The 18,175-nt window shown below is 52.0% G+C and overlaps 1 protein-coding gene across 3 annotated transcripts in view; it reads left to right on the top strand.

Annotated features, from left to right (window-relative positions):
• Nucleotides 1–18,175, top strand: part of NDRG1 (N-myc downstream regulated 1) — an 87,287-nt gene that overhangs the window by 32,868 nt on the left and 36,244 nt on the right. For all 3 annotated transcript variants that reach the window (XR_004300821.1, XM_032415562.1, XM_032415561.1), the window contains 9 exons: nucleotides 759–819; nucleotides 1,779–1,865; nucleotides 4,174–4,230; nucleotides 7,105–7,208; nucleotides 8,838–8,894; nucleotides 9,706–9,757; nucleotides 10,851–10,898; nucleotides 12,212–12,247; nucleotides 16,050–16,101. Coding sequence is in view for 2 of the 3 variants with exons in the window: in XM_032415562.1 (XP_032271453.1) it covers nucleotides 759–819; nucleotides 1,779–1,865; nucleotides 4,174–4,230; nucleotides 7,105–7,208; nucleotides 8,838–8,894; nucleotides 9,706–9,757; nucleotides 10,851–10,898; nucleotides 12,212–12,247; nucleotides 16,050–16,101 (554 nt within the window). In the remaining variant the exon portion in view is untranslated. The remainder of the gene's footprint in view (nucleotides 1–758; nucleotides 820–1,778; nucleotides 1,866–4,173; nucleotides 4,231–7,104; nucleotides 7,209–8,837; nucleotides 8,895–9,705; nucleotides 9,758–10,850; nucleotides 10,899–12,211; nucleotides 12,248–16,049; nucleotides 16,102–18,175) is intronic.

The following is an 18,175-nucleotide window of genomic DNA, read 5'->3' as shown; positions in this document are numbered from 1 at the left end:
CAGCCTGCAGAGAAAGGTGGCTTCTAACCTCTGCCTCTCCTTTGGCCTTGATCTGGCCTGACCACTGAAATGTAGGGTGAACAGTCAGGAAAGAAATTAGCTATCACCCTTTGTGAACTCTTTTCACACCGTCTCTACTCTCTGGTCCACCTCTCGCCCGCTGGGCTTTTCTCCACGAGCGAACACATCACCTGAAGACCGCCACCCCTCCCATCCTTTCCCGGCCCCCTCTTCTTTCATTGCTCTTCCTTATCGATGGAACATTCTGGAAGAGGGCGGCCTGAGCCCTCCATTTCTCCCTCCATGCCCTCTCTCTCCAGTGCTCATGTCCCTCTTACTTGAGCCTTTTGTGTGAAGATCATACCTCGGCGTTCTTGCCCAATTTATTTTCATTCCAAGTTTCAGAGTCTAAAATAAAGCTTCTGAGCAGGAAGAAGCGGTGCAGTAAAAGGCCTTCCCATAAATGTCAGGCAGTCTCTCAGAGCCTGGGCTGCAGTCGGGAGAGAAGTAAGGAAAAGGGACGAGTCTCCCCAAGGTCACGGTCTCCTGTCAAGGCGTAAAGCATGATGCGTTTTGGGTCCTCGAGGCAGCATGTCCCCACTCTGTCTGGCTTGGCAGCCACACTCAGTGACGAGCGGGACGGCTGCTGGGGGAGGCGGTGTTCCTTAGGGACCAGGAGTGGGGGAGGTTTTAAGAGGGTCATTAGGGCTCCCATTGTTCATTCCTTCTGTGACATGCATCTTTATTTCTGCTTCCAGGCTGAAGAGCATAATTGGCATGGGCACTGGGGCAGGCGCCTACATCCTCACTCGCTTTGCTGTGAGTCCTTGGACGTTTTTTTAAAAATTATGTTTTAAATGGAAATTAAGTCAAGATTAAGGAAGACAACTGGAAAAGCATCAAAAATCCCACAGCGAAGGGAGAAATGACCCATAATTTCATTTCCGAAGGGAGAACCGCAGTTCACATGTGGTGTGGGGTCCAGAGCGTGCGCTCACATACGTCCTCACCGCCTTGCCTGACCTCCCGCAGACATGCTCTTTATCACTGGTTTTGCTCCCTTCGAGGTTGCTTGTGGGCGGGTCCTCATGGCACCGCACGGGCTGCCTCTTTGTGATAAGCCCACAGCTTTTGGATCCTGGCTGATTCTAGAGTCAGAGACACGTATGTTACCATGACTGTGGGCTCCGGATGGGTCAGGTGCCTTACCAAGCGACTGTTTAAAACTGCAGCAAAGCTCATTTGATGCACACAGCTGTATGTATTCTGACTGCCTATCATTTGCTGGATGTTGTCAGAACTTAGAAATGCTGGTATGATTAAAAAAATGGCCTATCTTGGCTCTGAGCAGACAAAAGAAGGTCCGTATTAGATCTGAGAGGGACACAGATGTATCTTCCAGGAGTAGTTGCTGCAGAGCATTGACGTGCCCTGCCTGACCTTGAAGCTGGTGGTGTGATACACCCCTCGGGGGCTGGGGAGGAGGAGGTGCAGGGAGGGAAGTGACTTGCCCGAGGCAGGTCTGCCCAGCAAGCAGGCTTCTCCTCCTCCTGCTTCCTCTCCCTGCTCTCTCAGCGGCTCAGTCCTGCGTCCCTGAGCTGCAGGCTCCCTTTTGCATGGGGGTGGGGGGGGCGGGTGGGGTCTCCGGAAGGCAGCAGCCTGCCTGGTGGCGCACATGGGCCCTCTGCTGGTACTTTCCTCAGTCTTCTGTTTGACCTTTGAAGTTCATAGTATCTGAGATTGCAGGGTTGCCGCTCACCTTCTGTCTTGAATTGCAGCTGAACAACCCTGAGATGGTGGAAGGACTCGTCCTGATCAATGTGAACCCTTGTGCAGAAGGCTGGATGGATTGGGCCGCGTCCAAGGTGAGGCTGGGGGTCAAGGGTCAGGGCCAGGGTCGGGGTCAGGGCCAGGGGCCAGGGTCAGGGCCAGGGGCCAGGGTCAGGGCCAGGGCCAGGTGCAGGGTCAGGGCCAGGGCCAGGATCAGGATCAGGGTCAGGGCTGGGGCCAGGGTCAGGACCAGGGCCAGGCGGGTGGAACAGGTGTGCCCACCCAAACCCCTCCTAGCCTCCTCCTCCCCACCCCTGCAAAGAAAGCAGTTTTCCTTTGCTTTGCTTGAAATAGTAAACATGACCTCAGCCATTTGCCATTCAGAAGATTTCAGTAGGACAGTGTGGTCTAAACCAGACATCCCATGGGGACGTGAGTACTCGAGCCAGCTTTGATAAGCATAGCTTGGGTTAAGAAGTGTTTGCTGAGGAGCTAACATGTACTGGGCTTTGCTCGAGACACTGGTAATAAAAAGAGGAACAAGACAAAGGCCTCTAATCTCAGGAATCCGTATGTTATTGATGACAAAGAAGAGTGTGTTTAGGACCAACACTGCCACTCAGTTTGATGACAGTAATAATTAGCTAGTGTGTCCAGAGTATTTACCAGGTGCTGTTTGTACTCTGACCGCATTTAATTCTCCCATTGACTCCAGGAAGTGGGGATTTTTATAACCAGGTTCCAGAAGAGGAAACTGAGGCTCAGAGTGGTGAAGAAAGCTGTCCAAGGTCCCGCAAAGCTAGGCAGTGGGAGCACTGGGGCTGAATGCAGATCCCGTGGACTCTGTAGTCCTTGGGCCTTACCCCCTGCTTCCCTCCCCGGTCTCATCCAGCAGGTGTCGAATGGCCCCTCACCCCAAGTACTGCAGGTTTGGGAATCCAGAGGGGGCAGGACCCATGCCTGCCTGGAGGAGAGGGACCCATGCTGTCTCAGGAAGCTCTGCTCTGGCTGGTGTCCTAGCATTCCTTGTTTATCTTTTAAAAATGATTATTGTGTTTTTTCATAAAGGCGCCAGTATTTGCCAAGGAAAGGGGGTAGTTGTTCCAGTTGAAAGAGGACAGAACCTTTCCAGTGGGGGTGATCCTGGCCTTTCATTTCAAAAGTATGTTTTTGCCAAGTGTTGGGAGGCTGTCGCAGACCGAGGTTTGAAGAGGTGTGCCCCTCCCTGTTACCTCCCACCCCTGTCTTGGCCACTCTGATGCTGCATTTCTTTCTGGAACCTTCTGCCAATAGGCAAGAGCCCATCTCTCCCATCTGCGTGATATTCAGGAGCAGAGCACACTCCCTGTTTTTTATTTTATTTTCCAGGAAAGGAAGTGATATTCCCGTCAGCCAGTTTGGCTCCTGGGTAACTGTTCTGAGCCAGACGTGGAGGGCTGGGGACATTGACCGTTGGCTAAAGTGGAGCCTGAGGAATGTCCGTGTGGCCTTAGTATCTGCACCATATCCTTCCTTTCCAACCCCAAGAGAAAAAAGACCTATATCAGGAGTAGTCTTTATATGTCAGGCCCTGGCGTCAGATCCTGTGACACGTGTGGTTGCCTCGTGTTATCCTCACCTTGACCTTGTGACTTTGAAGCTCCTGGCACAGCTGCTTATAGATGAGAGGCTTGAGCTTCAGAGGCTCTGCACCCCACCCAGGGCCTCACAGCGGGGGTATGGCGGGACCCCCAACCTAGAGAACCCCCAGCACTAGAGCTTCTCTATCCTGCCAGTCCTTGCCTGACAGTGAAGTTGGTCAGCACACATTTATGGACCTCCCGCTGTATGCCGAGCATTTATGGAGCTCCTGCTGCATACCTAGCATTTATGGCGCTTCTGCTATGTACCTAGCGTTGCGTTGGGGAGAGGGAGAGAGGAGAAAGTTGGCAATGTCTTTAGTGACCTCCATATATTCCAAGAGAGGATACTGGCTGGAGGGGGGGCATTTAGAGGATCATACAGGAAGGCTAGTTCAAGGTAAGCAGATTCTGGGTATAGACTGGCAGAGCTCAGTGTGTGTTTAGAGGGAATGGATGGGGGCCCTCCTTGTGAGAACCTAGTGTGCTATGGTACAGGGGAAGCTAGGAGCAGGTTGGGTCTCTGTTCAGCACATGTTTGCCGTGCGTCTCCTGTGCATGGGGCTCTGAGAATAAGCGATTGGTGGAGACTCAGGCGCTGCCTTCCGGGGGGTGCCCCAGGTCCTGTAGGCAACTGGAACAGGTAACCAAGTTCCCATGAGGGGGCCGTCTTCAGATTTAAGTGCAGGGAGCCCAGCACTTCCAGCCTGCCCTTGCAGGCAGGCTTTGCTGACCCACCACCGCAAACACCTGTTCTAATAACACCTGCTTTTGCCCTCCCCAGATCTCCGGGTGGACCCAAGCCCTTCCAGACATGGTGGTGTCCCACCTCTTTGGGAAGGTGAGTAGCATGGCCTGGCGTTCTGTCATTCATGCTGAGCTGCTCGTGCGTCGGGCCCAGAGGCGAGCCGGACACAAGCCAGCGGGGCTGCCTGCTGATGCCCACCTCGTCCGTAGCGCGACGTGACCGATTTCAAATCAGGTCACGGCTCACTCTCTTTTTAACATAAGGCTTTTTAAACGAGCCTTGTTGAAGTCCACCAAACTGCCCGTATTGGAAGTACAAAATTTAACAGATGTTGACACATGCATACACCCATAGAACGCCACTGAAATTGAGATAATGATCATATCCATCACCCCCAAAGCCCCCCTGGGCCCCTTGCTAATCCTTCCCTCCCCGCTCCTCAGACAACCTCTGATCTGCTTACTGTCCCTAGAGATGAGTTTGTATTTCCTAGATTTTTATATAAATGGAATCATACAGTATGTACTCTTGTTTCACTCGGCACAGTTATTTTGAGATCCATCGCTGTTGTTGGGTTTATCAGGGTTTATCAGGAGCTCGCTCGTTTTCAGTGCTGGGCAGTGTTCTGTGGTGCGACGTGCTGCACTTGGTTTTTCCATTCACCTATTGATGGCCGTTTGGGTTCTTTCCAGTTTGGGGCTATTACCAATAAGACCTACAACACACACATCCATGGCGTTCGCCGTGTACCCTGCTCGGTCCTAAGGATTTTACAAATACTAACCCATGGACTCCCTCCAGAACTGTATGAACCATGTGAAAAGTACTTGTTTTATTCCCAGTTTATGGAAGGTATCAGAGAGGTCGATTGACTTGTGTGAGGTTGCACAGCCAGGGCGAGGCGGGGCTGGGATTGGAAGCTATATGTCTGGCTCTGGAGCATGTTCCCGCATCCAGAGCAGGACCCTGGCCTTCTGTACTTCTGCTGTTTCTCAGTCACCCCAGCCAGGCCCCTGTCCTCCTCTGGGCAGCCAGTGTGGCCCCTGACTCTGGCCCACAGCCCCTGGGGAGGATGTGCGGGGTGACCGACGCAAGCCCAGACACTGCCCGGCTCGATTTGCTCTGTGCACCGTGTGGCCCGCTCAAGAGCATGACCATCTGAGATGCGACCGCATGTCCCCCTTTGGGCTTGGCCACGTGTGCCCACTACGTTTGGTCTTCATGTTATTTTCCCGGGGCTGCTGTAAGAAGCACCCCAGACTGGGCGGCTTTCAACAACAGAAATGGACTCTGTCTCGGTTCTGGAGGCCAGTACTCTGAAATGGAATGTTGGTGGGGCCACACTCCATCCAGTGGTCCTGGGGGGGATCCTTCCTTGCTTTTCCAGCTTCTGGTGGCTTCAGAATCCCCTGGCTCGTGGCTGAGCCCTCCAGGCTCTGTCTCTGTCTCCGGTGGCCTCTCCGTGTCTGTTTCACATCTCCTTCTGGGGGCGCCTCAGTTGAGCGCCCGACTCCTGATTTCAGCTCAGGTCATGATTTCAGGGTTGTGAGATCGAGTCCCGCAGCAGGCTGCGCGCTCAGCATGGAGTCTGTCTGTCCCTCCCCCTCTGCTCCCCTCCGCCCCTGACTCATGCTCTCTCTCTCAAATAAATAAATAAATAAATAAAATCTTAAAAGAAAAACCCTCCCTCTGCCTTTCTCTTAGAAGGACACTTGCCATTAGATTTAGGACCTACTGGTATAATCTTTAATGATGTGCTCAGGATCCTTCACTTAATGACATCTACAGAGACTTCTTTTCCAAATAAGTTCGCGTTCATGGTGACGGGGGGTTTGACGTGGACACAGCCTTTGGGGCCAGCCTGCAGCCCACGGTAGCCTTCTTCCCCTCGTCTGTGCTCCATTTAGTTTGTGATACATTCTCTTCCCCCCTGAGTGTCTAATCTGAACCTTAGAGGAATATGGAAGAAATTAAAGCCAGTTTCTGTATTTCCTTGCAGGAGGGGCTGTCAAGTATAGGGTGAGAGTCTGGTCTGCTTATACCCACATTACTTGAGGTATCTGTTGGAGCTCCCAGGTTGCTGTAGCTGTTGTGTGTTGTGTTTTAATCTGAAACCCCAGCACGATTAATTCCTTAGATGGTCTTTTCCCTGACTTTCTAACAGCATGTTGGCCTTTTTGTTGCTTTAGTGATCATGGACTGTTACAGATAATAGCTCGGGCTGGACATGGGGCCCCCTTTGCTCCCTCCCTGTCCTGCTCTGGTCGCCACTGATCATATCAGGCCATTTTGTGGAACCTACACGTCCGCTGTTTTACAAATGAGAAACAGCAGGCTCGTAACTTGTTTGTTTGTCCCAAATCACATTCAGAAAGGAAGCAGGGAGAGGGAAGGCTGAGGCTTCTGTAGACCTCTGGCTGGCTCCGCTAGGAATTGAGATGGCCCTTCTTTCCAGAAACTTCACGGGAGTTGCATGAGTTGGTTTTGTGTTTCCAGCATGAAAAACTTCTCAACTTCCCCTTAAAAACATTAATTGCTAACAGTTGCATCAATTTTTTACTGTTTACAAAGGGCTTTTGTGTGCAAGACCTCTGCTAAATCCCACAACCTGATGACATAGGTAATAGCCACCCCCCCTTTATTTTTGAGGGGACTGAGGCTCTGAGAGGTTAAGACACTTGCCCCCCAAAAAGGGCAGTGACGGAGCCGAACTCCAGATTCGGGAGGACTGACTTCAAATACCGAAGAAGTGAGGAACCCAGAAGGGCATGCTTTGCCCTTTGCAGGTTTGCATTCCTTGCTGTTACCAGCTGATAGGCAGAATCAGACTGCATTTCCCCGGTTTGCTCAGGCTCCCTAGCAGTCAAGTGCATTAGGCCTTATTACCTCTGTACCTGTATTACCTGAAGAATGGAGGCACTGGGCCGCGGTCCCAGCAAAGGGTATCTCCCCCCTCTCTAAATGCAGGAGGAAATGCAGAACAACGTGGAAGTGGTCCACACCTACCGCCAGCACATCGTGAATGACATGAACCCCAGCAACCTGCACCTGTTCATCAACGCCTACAACAGGTATTGGGACACGGCATCGATCGAGTTTCTTTTCGTTGGTCTGGAACATGGAATAAGGCAGAGGGGGCTTACAGAATTAGCAGAAGATACAGCCTCTGGATTTGAGCAAAGAGATGGCTGGGACAGGGAGTCAGGTGCCTCCTGGAGTTCTGGTGTTTTGCAAGGAGCTGAGCTACCATCCAGACCCCCAGGGGGGTGGGGAGGTGAGCACAAGGGAGACACAGTCACGCCCTCACAGGGTTTGGAGTAAATGCCTGTGCGTGGCTGACCGTAAGGAGAGGCCAGGTGTGAGGAGGGTGAAGAGAGCGAGTGACAGAGCGCTGGGGAGGGGAGGAGGAGGGAGGAGTCCAGAGAAGCTGCTGGGAGGTGAGTCATGCCAAGGACAAGGAGCACATCCCTCCAGCCTTGGGCCAGGGGCTAGCCCTCTTCATGATAACGAGGGCCTGGTCTGGACCTCAGCTAGGGGAGGGGACAGCCCGGGAACACTGGTGTCAGCCAGGGGACGCAGTCTGCCGTGCTGCCATGAAGGGGACAGGAGGGAGCCTCATGGGCTGCCTCTCCTCACGGTCAGTAACTTACTTCATGAAGGGCATTAGTGTCTGTGACAAAGTTCAGTGTCCATCTCCTCTTACCATCCTCCCGGCATCCCGCCTCTCGGTGCGGGAGGGAGAGGTCGTGTTCCCAGTGGGTAACTGAAGACGTGGGACTCCACAGAGCAGTTCTTCAGCAGACACTTCCCGAGAGCTGGGGCTCTCAGGCTATCGGCTAGGCAGTGGACACGCAGAGACCAGGACAGCCCCCCAAACCCCACACACTGCCTTGCCCTCATTATGCCCATAGGAATCAAGTGAATCCTCTTCAAAATCCTGGGACGCTGTTACCATTAGCATTTCCTCTTGAGGAAGCACAGGCACAGAGAGGTTCAGCATTCTGCCCAAAGTCACACAGCGAGGAAGTGGAGGGCTGTGATTTGAATCCAGCCTGTCTGGCTCCAGGCCATGCTCTGGCAAAGGGTGTCTGGTGGTGGGAGCCGCCAGGAGGCGAGAGGCTGAGTCAAAGTCTGCGGGGGCGAGCCATGGGGCTGGCCGGGCCCGCACTGGGCATGACGCCACACAGTGGGAAACCGTGGGAGGCTTTGAAATGAGGGAGGGAGGGCGCCTGGGTGGCTCAGTTGGTTAAGCGACTGCCTTCGGCTCAGGTCATGATCCTGGAGTCCTGGGATCGAGTCCCGCATCGGGCTCCCTGCTCAGCAGGGAGTCTGCTTCTCCCTCTGACCCTCCTCCCTCTCATGCTCTCTGTCTCTCATTCTCTCTCTCGCAAATAAATAAAATCTTAAAAAAAAAAAAAAAAGAAAAGAAATGAGGGAGGGAAAGGATCAGGTCTGAGATCTAAAAGAGATTGTGTAGAGGACTCAGGTTGGGGGCAAGGAGCTGGGCTCCACGGGAAATGCATCAGTCCCACTATCCCGAAACCAATTACATGGACCCCAAGAGGCTGTGATGTCCTAAGAGCCATGCAGGTTGGGACACAGGTGGTTTGCTAGAAGGGCTAACGGCAGGACCTCCTGGGATCGGCGAGATGGGAGGGGATGCCTGTGTAACCATGTAACTGTGCGTCTGTTGTCCGCAGCCGGCGGGACCTGGAGATTGAGCGGCCGATGCCCGGAACCCACACAGTCACCCTGCAGTGAGTGGCCTTTCTCCCCCTCACCATCTTGTCGCCTTGCTCAGCCACTGGCAGGGCCTTCTTTCTATGTTTGGCGGGAGTGGTGCTCTGTGCCAGGACATCGTAATCGGCAAGCCCTGGGTGTATTCTTCCCAGGAGTCAGGCACGACCCAGTCTCAGTCACCTACTCCTTGTGCAGGGGTTCAGTTCCCGGGGTGTCCCTGAGACCTGGGTGGGAGCCTTGGATCTCAGAGAAGCAGCGCCGAGTATACTTGGGATAGAATTTATTAAGCACCTGCTCTATGTTGAATACTGCGTTAGGCTTTGCTTTCACAGAGCCTGGAGCTGAGTAAGACATGAGTCCCACCCTAAAGTGCCCTATAAGGCTAGGAGGAAAAGACAGTCATGGGTACAACTAACTGCATTCCACCAGTATCGTCTGTCTTTTGTAGTTTCTGTAAGTGAACCATATTATTTAACACCTGAACTCGACATGCCATTCCCTTTGTCAGGCATGTCCTCTTGGTCTCTGGTCTTGATCGGTGGCAAAGTCCTACTCATCCTTTGTTGAGGAGAGGATGCTTGAAACTAAAACCAAGAGGGCCCAGAAAGTCTCTGGCTGAAATTCATACTAAGGTGTAAATGACTGCAGTCCCAGTGTATCCTAAGAACAAAGCAGAGGATGGAAGGAGAAGGAAGTAAAAAGAGCAAAGGGTACTGAGGAAACCAAAATAAGTGTTTTTAGAACTCTGGTCCCAGCCTGGGAGGCCTGGGAGCATGTGAATCTTTAAATAAACTTTGTGTTAACTCCCTCTTCTCTCCCTGCCCCCAGGTGCCCTTCTTTGTTGGTGGTTGGAGACAGTTCTCCTGCTGTGGATGCTGTGGTATGTAGGAATCATTCACTTGTTTCTGTGCTTAATTTGACAGTCCAGACCTGGTTGGCCTTTGGGCAGAGGGCCCAGACACCAGCCTCTTTCCCTGGTGACTGCCAGCCCTGTTTGCTTGGCACCAGGTCCTCTGTCTTTTCTCCCAGGCCCCAACACCTGCCAGTCTGCCTCCCATTGGTTTGTTTCGATGGGCATGTTTGCCACTTGGCTTCCTGGCCAACAGACTCTCCTCTCATTTGGAAATCAGAGTTTTCAGACCTGGTTGGTGCCTGATTGTCTGGTAGGGCAGAGAGGTGCCTGGGGAATGGGGCTTAGACAAGGCCTTCTGGGTCGTTTCATCCCTTAATTCCCAGCTGTGATGTGGAGGCAAAGCACAGACTTGACCCTTCTGACGTCCCCGTAGCTGGAGACAGGGAAGCTTAGGAGTTATTGAGCAGAGTCCTAAAGTGGTGACACGCCTTGTGCAGTGGGCTACAGAGTAGGATTTGCGGAGGGACCGTGAGTTTCCCGTGATCTAACCCACTGGGCATAATCATAGGATGCATCAGCAGAGATACATTGTTCACATGAAGGGAGGTGATAGTTCTGCTGCAGGCACTTTGAACATCACTGGTTACATGTGGGTATTTTGCCCAATTTTGGATGCACTTCTGAGATGGTCATTGACAAATTAAATTAGCGGATGTCACTTTGTCTGAAGAATAGTTGTCAGGACTAGAGATGTTGTACTTGTAGAATCTCTGGCAACAGCTGGTTAAATAAGTCCACTCATTTAGCAGTTATTTCTGGAGCATCTACTAGATGTTAGCTCGTCTTTGTAACAACCCTTTGAAAAAAGGATATTATCCCCCCTTTATGGAAAAAGAAACCGAGGCTCCAAGAAATTAAGTAACTTGTCCACGGTCGCTCAGTTAGTAATGGCAGGGCTGGAATTTATAGCCACGTTGCTTCATCTCGAAGCCCACATTCTTCCCTCCATGCTAGGGGGGAAGACAGGTGTCGCTGCTGATGGTGGCAGCGAAGGGGGAAGGCTGATGACTTTGGCTCTAGATGGAAAATTAACAGATTTCTTCTCCCTTTCCTTGTCCAGGTGGAGTGCAACTCGAAATTGGACCCAACAAAGACTACTCTCCTCAAGGTACAGGCAGAATGAAACCCCTAGTCTGCTGCAGAATGGAGTGGTGCTTAACTGAGGCACAGCTGGTGGTCAGAGACCATAGAAATAATTATTTAACGTATGCGTTCACGAACATCTATCTGTTGTGGGGCCCCGGCTGGACACCCTAGGCTGCAGAGATGAAGGGAACCCTCTTTGGTACCCCAAGAGTCTATGGGCTGCTGGCCGTGGTGCTCTGCTGAGGGACGGACTGGGAGTTGTGCAAGCAGGGGCTCTCCCAAGGGTGGGGCTGGGCGTTCCTCCGAGAGGGGCTCTGCCACGGGAGGGCAGGACTCTGTCCAGCAGGTTCTTCTGGGCGCTTGAGCCGCTCGCTGTCCCTGAGGCCGGGTTGAGGGTCGTTGGCCTCCCTGCCCGCGCAATCCAGCCGCCATGTGTTTGTGGCAGCCTTGGCCCAAAGGCACCACGCAAGATGAGGGCCCGTTGGGGTTGTACCCCCTGGGGAGGGCAGGTGACCCAGGAAGGGCCTGTGTGAAATGAGGGGGCAAGAGGAGCTGAGGGTCTGTGGGTCACTCAGCAGCCCTGTGAAAGGCAGCGGGAGGCGTCTGATGCTCAGGAGGGGGACCTGGTCCCCGGAACTGGCTCTTCACGTACTTTTCTATCAAGATTCCCTCTCAAGGAAATTGCAAGACTGGAAGATGCTGGGCTTTGGGTCCCAGGGGGCTGCTGATGGGCTAACCCGGGAGCCCCTTTGTCTTAATTATCCCAACACATCTGTGTCTGGACTCCGGCAACATCGGGGCCTCTGTCCCAGGAGAAGGACGGACAGGCCACAGTTACTGCCGTAGGGAGAGGAGAAGGGAGCATTCGAGAAGGCGGAGGGTTCGTCTCCTCGTCTCCATTGCTCAGATCGAGCAGTTTCTGTCTTAGGGAACGTTTAAAGAGAATGTGTGTGTACAGGGCCTCCCGCACTGAAGGCTTTCTGGTCACACGGACCCTGGCGGGAGGCTTGCAGGTTCCTCGCACTCTCTCAGGCCCGGTGTGTGCCCCTGCAGTGGGACAGGCACACCTTCCGGTTCTCGACGAACTGAGGGAGATTCCTTCCAGGGCGTAGCAGGGCATCTGGCGTCTCGGTTGTCAAGAAGACACAGATCAGTGCCAAGATGGATTATAACAAGAGCAGCCTTGCTAGGTGGGGATGGGTGTTTCCCCACCCGTAAGGTGCCCAGTGCCCCCAGAATGGGGCTGAATGGGGGCAGGGCAGCGGCAGGTGGGCCCCATGGGGAGGGACGCCTCTGCTGTGGTGTTTGGTACTGACCAGCTTCCCTCTCTCCCAGATGGCGGATTGTGGTGGCCTCCCGCAGATCTCCCAGGTGAGTCCCACCTGTCACCGCTCCGCAGCTGGAGGGCAGGTGCCTCTGTGTCCTGTTAGCACCTATTCCCCCACTGTCTCCTAGTCCCCCACCTCACTATGACATCTGATGACACTGTGGACACGTTACCATTTACAAAAGGTGCTTGCACATCAGGACTCGATCACCTAGGAACCCCCGCATGGTGGATGACACTGCGGCTCACAGGGGGGAGGGGATTTGATGCATGGATACGGTTTGACGCCTGTGGACCCGAGTCGAGGTGTGTCTGGTGTTTGACCTCAGAGACCACAGGCTTCTGCCAGAGCTCCAGGCCCGAGCAGAGGGGGCAGAGAGGAGGTGGTTGTCTTTTCCACCAGACTGTGGGAAAGGATGGAATGATGCCTTTTCTTTCTTCCGTTTCTCCCTGCCATCCTGAAGGAGACTTCAGAGCTTCTGTCCAGTGCTTTCTTGATGAACAACAATTGAATCTGGGTCTTTTTCTAGATATATGTACCCTTTCTCCCCCTGCGGCCCCCCACCCCCCTGAGCTCCCTGGGGAGCCTCCCATGCAGTAGTGAGCATGCATTTGGGGTCCGTCTCACCTGCCAGGGTGTTGGGAGAGACAAGGGTGAGGGCACTGAGCAACCCAGCGGCTCCCTCCGCGTCCACGTCACCCTAGGTCTTCCCACTGGCTCTTCCCTGCAGGTGCATCCAGACCCTGGACTCCTGCATGCCCTGGCTGAGGGGCTTCTTATCCATGAGCCTGTGTCATCTAGGCAATCGCCCCAGGCTGGGGAGATCAGACAAACAAAAATTACATTCTCAGAGGGGAGAAGGGCTGTGTGCCCTCCTCAGTAATGGGCCAGGACCTGAAATGTATATTTTATGAGTTTGGGTTTGTTTATTTGTTTGTTTATTTTAATCAGTGGTGTTTAGTACTTCTAATTTCCTAGTTACAAAGTAATACATGTTCATCAATAAAAATTTAAAAACACAGGTGAATAAAAGAATAATTAAAAAAAACACATTCCATAGTGTCCCAACTTCAGGTTACCGTTGTTACAGACTTTAAAGTATTTACTTCTAGTCTCTTTTTCGATATGCTTGCATACATTTTTTTTTGTTACTTTAAGCAAAATTAGGATCATATTGCGTATATATTTTTCACCTGTCCACATAACTTGACATCTCAGAGCTCTCTTCCTTTGGTTAAAAAACGCTCTGTATCTTGCTTTTAATGGCAGGACAAAATGCCATTGCACAGAATACTGTAATTGGTTTTCCTGACGCCCTATTGCTGGCCATTTATAGGTAGTTTCTGGTTTCTCGCTGTCGGGTGTGGTGCCACAGAGAGCCTCTTGGTTTGGGAGGGATCAGCTCTTTGATTAATTTCACGCGGCCTTGCCAATTTCAAGGACCTCTGATGGAAAAGGGAGAGTCTTGGCTCTGAGTCCCCCAGGGAGGGGGCGACGGCTAACAGGTTCATCTGGGTGCAGGATAAAATTTGTAGCAGCTGGAGCTGTCCCAATAACAGAAGGGTCTTCTGTTTGGGGTAGTGAGGTCTTTCACTTGGGGGGGGGTCTGAAGAAGAGACCCGCGGGAGCAGATTCCTGCATCGGGTGCATCCTGGGCCGTGACTCATTGCTCTGGATCTCATCTCCCTGCAGACTCTCCCTCCAGAGCTCCGTACAGAAGTGTAGACACAGGCGGCCTTTGGTGGCTCTGCTCACCTGTCCCTGGTGGCTCCCTCCGCGTCCCCTAGAGAAGGACAAAATCGGTGTTCTATCTGCTGTTGCGTTATGCCCCTTTGACAGCTGGGAGAAACCAGGGACGGGTGGGACGGCCCCGCCCGCAGAGGGAACAGATGGGCTCCCCGCAGAGCCCAGCTTAGACAGAAGCGTGAGTTAATACCCGCATGTTAGTGGTGGAGCCTCCAGCCATCCAGCTCGCTCCTGAGACTGCCGCGGAGACCCGTGCGGAGACACTGCTGCTCCAGGGCCCTCCTTCGGCTGGCTCGGGGAGAAGGGGCGCCGGTGTTCCTTCCATCTGTCCTCCCTCCCTCCCGCTCTCCCTCCCTCCGTCCTTTCCCTTCTTCCTTTTCTGTATTGGAAATGAGAACAGCTCCGCCCCTGACCATGATGAAAACACATTGTAAATGCATGGCGGTGGCTGAACCAGCCCAGGCTTCCAGGAGACAGTGCAGGGAGGCCAGTTTACTGTCCTTCATCCTCCTCCTGCCCTTATGAGAGTCGGGTGTCTGTTGACAGAGGGCGTTCCCATCCCTCGTTCCATTTGCAAGGGCAACGGTCCTTAGAGATGAGAGGAGCAGGTGTTTATTGCAGAGTCACAGAGGAAGAGAGGCTGAAGGACTGTTTTGCTGCGGTGCTGTGCGCAGGTGCCCGTCGCTCTGCAGCCCCAGTGGGGACGTGTCACTTTCTTACTGTTGTCACACAAACCCCAGAGGGCAACTTGAGCCCAGCCTCACTTTATCTATCTATCTATCTATCTATCTATCTATCTATCTATCTATCATCTATCAAGATTTATTTATTTGAGAGAGAACGAAAGCAAGAGGGATCACAGAGGAAGAGGGAGAAGCAGATCCCCCAAGGAGCAGGAACCCGATGCGGGATTTGATCCCAGGACCCTGAGATCATGACTCGAGCCGAAGACAGACAGACACTTAACCAACTGAGCCACCCAGGCGCCCCTCAGCCTCTCCTTTAAGTGTCATGTGGCTCTTTGTAGAACAGTGGCAGGAGTTGCTGGGGGTGGGCAGGAACACTGCGTCAGCTGATGACTCCTCATGGGGGCAGAAAGAGTATGAGGAGCATAGACCCAGGGTGTTGCTTTTGAGAGTTGCAGTTAATTAGACTGGGGGTATGGCCTTTACTTGAGAGCATTCACCTCCCAGTTCAGATTAATTTAAATTTGGGGAGAGTAATTGATGGAACTGGGTATGTTCTCAGCATTCCCAAATCATTTCACTTAAAATAGCCCATTGAATTGGTTAATTGGTTTATCCAACTGTCCGTCCATCCATCCATCCGTCCATCTATCCATCCATTCATCCATCCATACATCTATCCATCCATTCATCCATCTATGCTTCCTTCTATTTTTTTCTTTCTTTCCATCCATCCGTCCATCCTCCTTCCTTCTATCCATCCATCTTATTTTTATCTATCTATCCACCATCCCTTCTTCCATCCATTCAGCCAGCCAGCCAGCCTGCTCTGGAGGCTGAGAGTGAACTGCCTTGAAAGCATAGAGTTTGGAAAGCCCTGGATTCATCTGTAGGACCACCCCCCCCCCCCGCCGCCATGAATTAACTGTATGACTGTGGATGGGTTATTTATCTCTCCGTGACTGTTCAGCAATGAAATGTATGTGGAAATGGCGCCAGCCTCATAAAGTTACTGTCAAGAGAAAACGAGATAATGCTGCGAAGCCCTTAGCACAGTGGGTGGCACAGGATCTTGGTGCCGTTACGTTCTAGCTGCCGAGCTGGATACGTCACTCTATCAGCGTAGTCTTTACAGAAATCCTCGGATGTTAGTGTGGCTCTCTGCAGGTCATGTAACTTACCAAACTCTCCCAGCTATGAAGTGAATTTGCAGTTTTTCTCCCTAGCCGAAGTGAATTTTGCTCCCCGTGAATACCCCATAGTCTTTACTTTTGTGCACTGTCCAATCAGCATGTGGTAGCCTTCTCTCTTGGGCCCAGCTCTTGAATGAAGGTGACCACGGGCACAGCTCCATGTGGCCTTTCAGGGTCGGACCTCCGGCAACTGACCATACTTTCCCTTTCTCTCTTGCAGCCAGCCAAGCTTGCTGAGGCCTTCAAGTACTTCGTGCAGGGCATGGGGTACAGTAAGTATGGCTTTTCCAGGCAGGTGGTGGGGCGAGGGGCAGGCATGGGAATGAAAATGCAATGACCTGAACTGGGCTTGAGTGAGTACTCTCTGTCACCTTGGCCAGCCTCAGCTTTTTGCAAACTAGGAAGGTCAGGGAAAGAAATATTTTGGTGTGTGGAGGATGGGCGGCAGTGCAGAGGTTCTAGTATCTTCTTTATACCGTGGTGGCTTCATCTCCCTCCGCTGATGAACAGCCGTGGTTTCATAGCAGGGAGTTTTCTTTATTTTATTTTATGTTTTTAAATGTTTTTTATTTATTTATTCATGAGAGTCAGAGAGAGAGAGAGAGAGGCAGAGGCAGAGGGAGAAGCAGGCTCCCTGCCTAGCAGGGAGCCCGATGCGGGACTCGATCCCAGAACCCTGGGATCATGACCTGAGCCGAAGGCAGACGCTTAACCATCTGAGCCACCCAGGCGCCCCGGGAATTTTCTTTAGATTTAGGACTAACTCTTTAAGCACCAAAAAGAGAACAGTGGAACCATGAAAATCTTTTACATTCTGGTTATGTGCTTTTTTTTAAATTTTAAATTCAATTTAATTAATGGATAGTGTATTATTAGTTTCAGAGGTAAAATTTAGTGATTGATCGGTTGCATATATATGATTATGTGCTTTCTTAAGAGACTTCCCATTGTCACGATGGTGGTGGTGGTGATGATTATGGTGGTGATGGTAATGATGAAAGATTATTAGTAAATCCTTCATTTTTTTCTCATATAACCATCACAGTAATCCTATGTGATATTCTTTTTTTTTTTTTTTTAAGAGAGAGTGCGTGTGCACATGAGTGGGGTGAGGAGCAGTGGGAGGGGGAGAGAGAATCGTAGGCAGGCTCCACGCTCAGTGCCGAGCCCAGTGAAGGATTCAGTCTCATGACCCTGAGATCATGAGCTGAACTGAAATCAAGAGTCGGACGCTTAACCGACTGCACCACCCAGGTGCCCCATCCTATGGCATCCTCTTATCCTCATCTTACAAATGATGGAACTGAGGTTTGGAGAGATTAAGCAAGGAGCAGAGTGGGGAATCTTCCTTCGAAAACCGTAAAGCTCTGTGTAAGCGGGTGATAAAGTTGTTTATATTCAAGACAGCGCATCTTTGCCAAATCCTTGGATTTGGGAATTGAAGGATAAATAGAAGCATAATTCAAGGACTTGCTATTTCTTGTGTGGCGGTTCTAGTTTATTCGTTAGACACCTCCAGCCCTTTTTCAGAAACACAGTCCCATGACCAGGACCGACCATGCCCAGTGGAAGCAGTCTGGTGGGTGCGGCCGCAGATGGTCCAATTGAGGTGTGAGCCGTGACATGGTTCTTTTGGCCTTTTCTGCCGACTGCTTAGAATTTATGAGCCCATCTTAATGGGGAAGTCTGAATGTCTGATCTCTTCCTTTTTTTTTTTTTCCCCCCGAGACTGAACCTATTCATGTTCGTTTAAAATAGTAATGGTATATTTGGTAAGCTGACCGCAGTGTTGAGGTTGGCCACAGCCGTGTTTAGTTTCTAGAGAGGCCAAGAGCCCGTGAGCCTGATTTACATGCGTCGGGCAGAGTCCACGTCCCTAGGTGCCCTATTCCAACAGAAAACATCTGTCTGTGGGTCTGCGGCCTTCTGAGCTGCCTTCCCAAGGGAAAGTGAGCAGGCAGAGGTAGGGCGCGCGGAACGCCACCGGGCAGACTTGATTTACCTGGCAGGGCGTACATCATGACTTGTTTGCCTTGGACCTCTCTTGGGTTTGGATTTCTGCCTCGCAGTGTATTCTGGGGAGAAAGGAAGTGAAAGGCAGGCCTTGTTCCCTCTGACACACACACACACACACACACACACACACACACCAGCTTCTATTTCCAGAAAGCTGAAGCCTCCGGCAGATTACAGGGAAGAGAGCAGGAAGGGCTTTTGTCCCAGAGGCATGAACCACAGAGAACACAAGTAGTCATCTACTGAGTGCCTGTTCAAGCTGGGCCAGGCATGACTCACTCTTTGCATCCATGACACCATTCTGTGGTCACTCGCGAGCCCTGTGAGGTC

Source organism: Phoca vitulina, unplaced genomic scaffold (assembly GCF_004348235.1).
Source record: "Phoca vitulina isolate PV1807 unplaced genomic scaffold, GSC_HSeal_1.0 scaffold18, whole genome shotgun sequence".
In the NCBI taxonomy this organism is placed as follows: Eukaryota; Metazoa; Chordata; class Mammalia; order Carnivora; family Phocidae; genus Phoca; species Phoca vitulina.
Note: the sequence above shows the minus strand (reverse complement) of the source record. Positions and strands in the feature narration are given on the sequence as shown.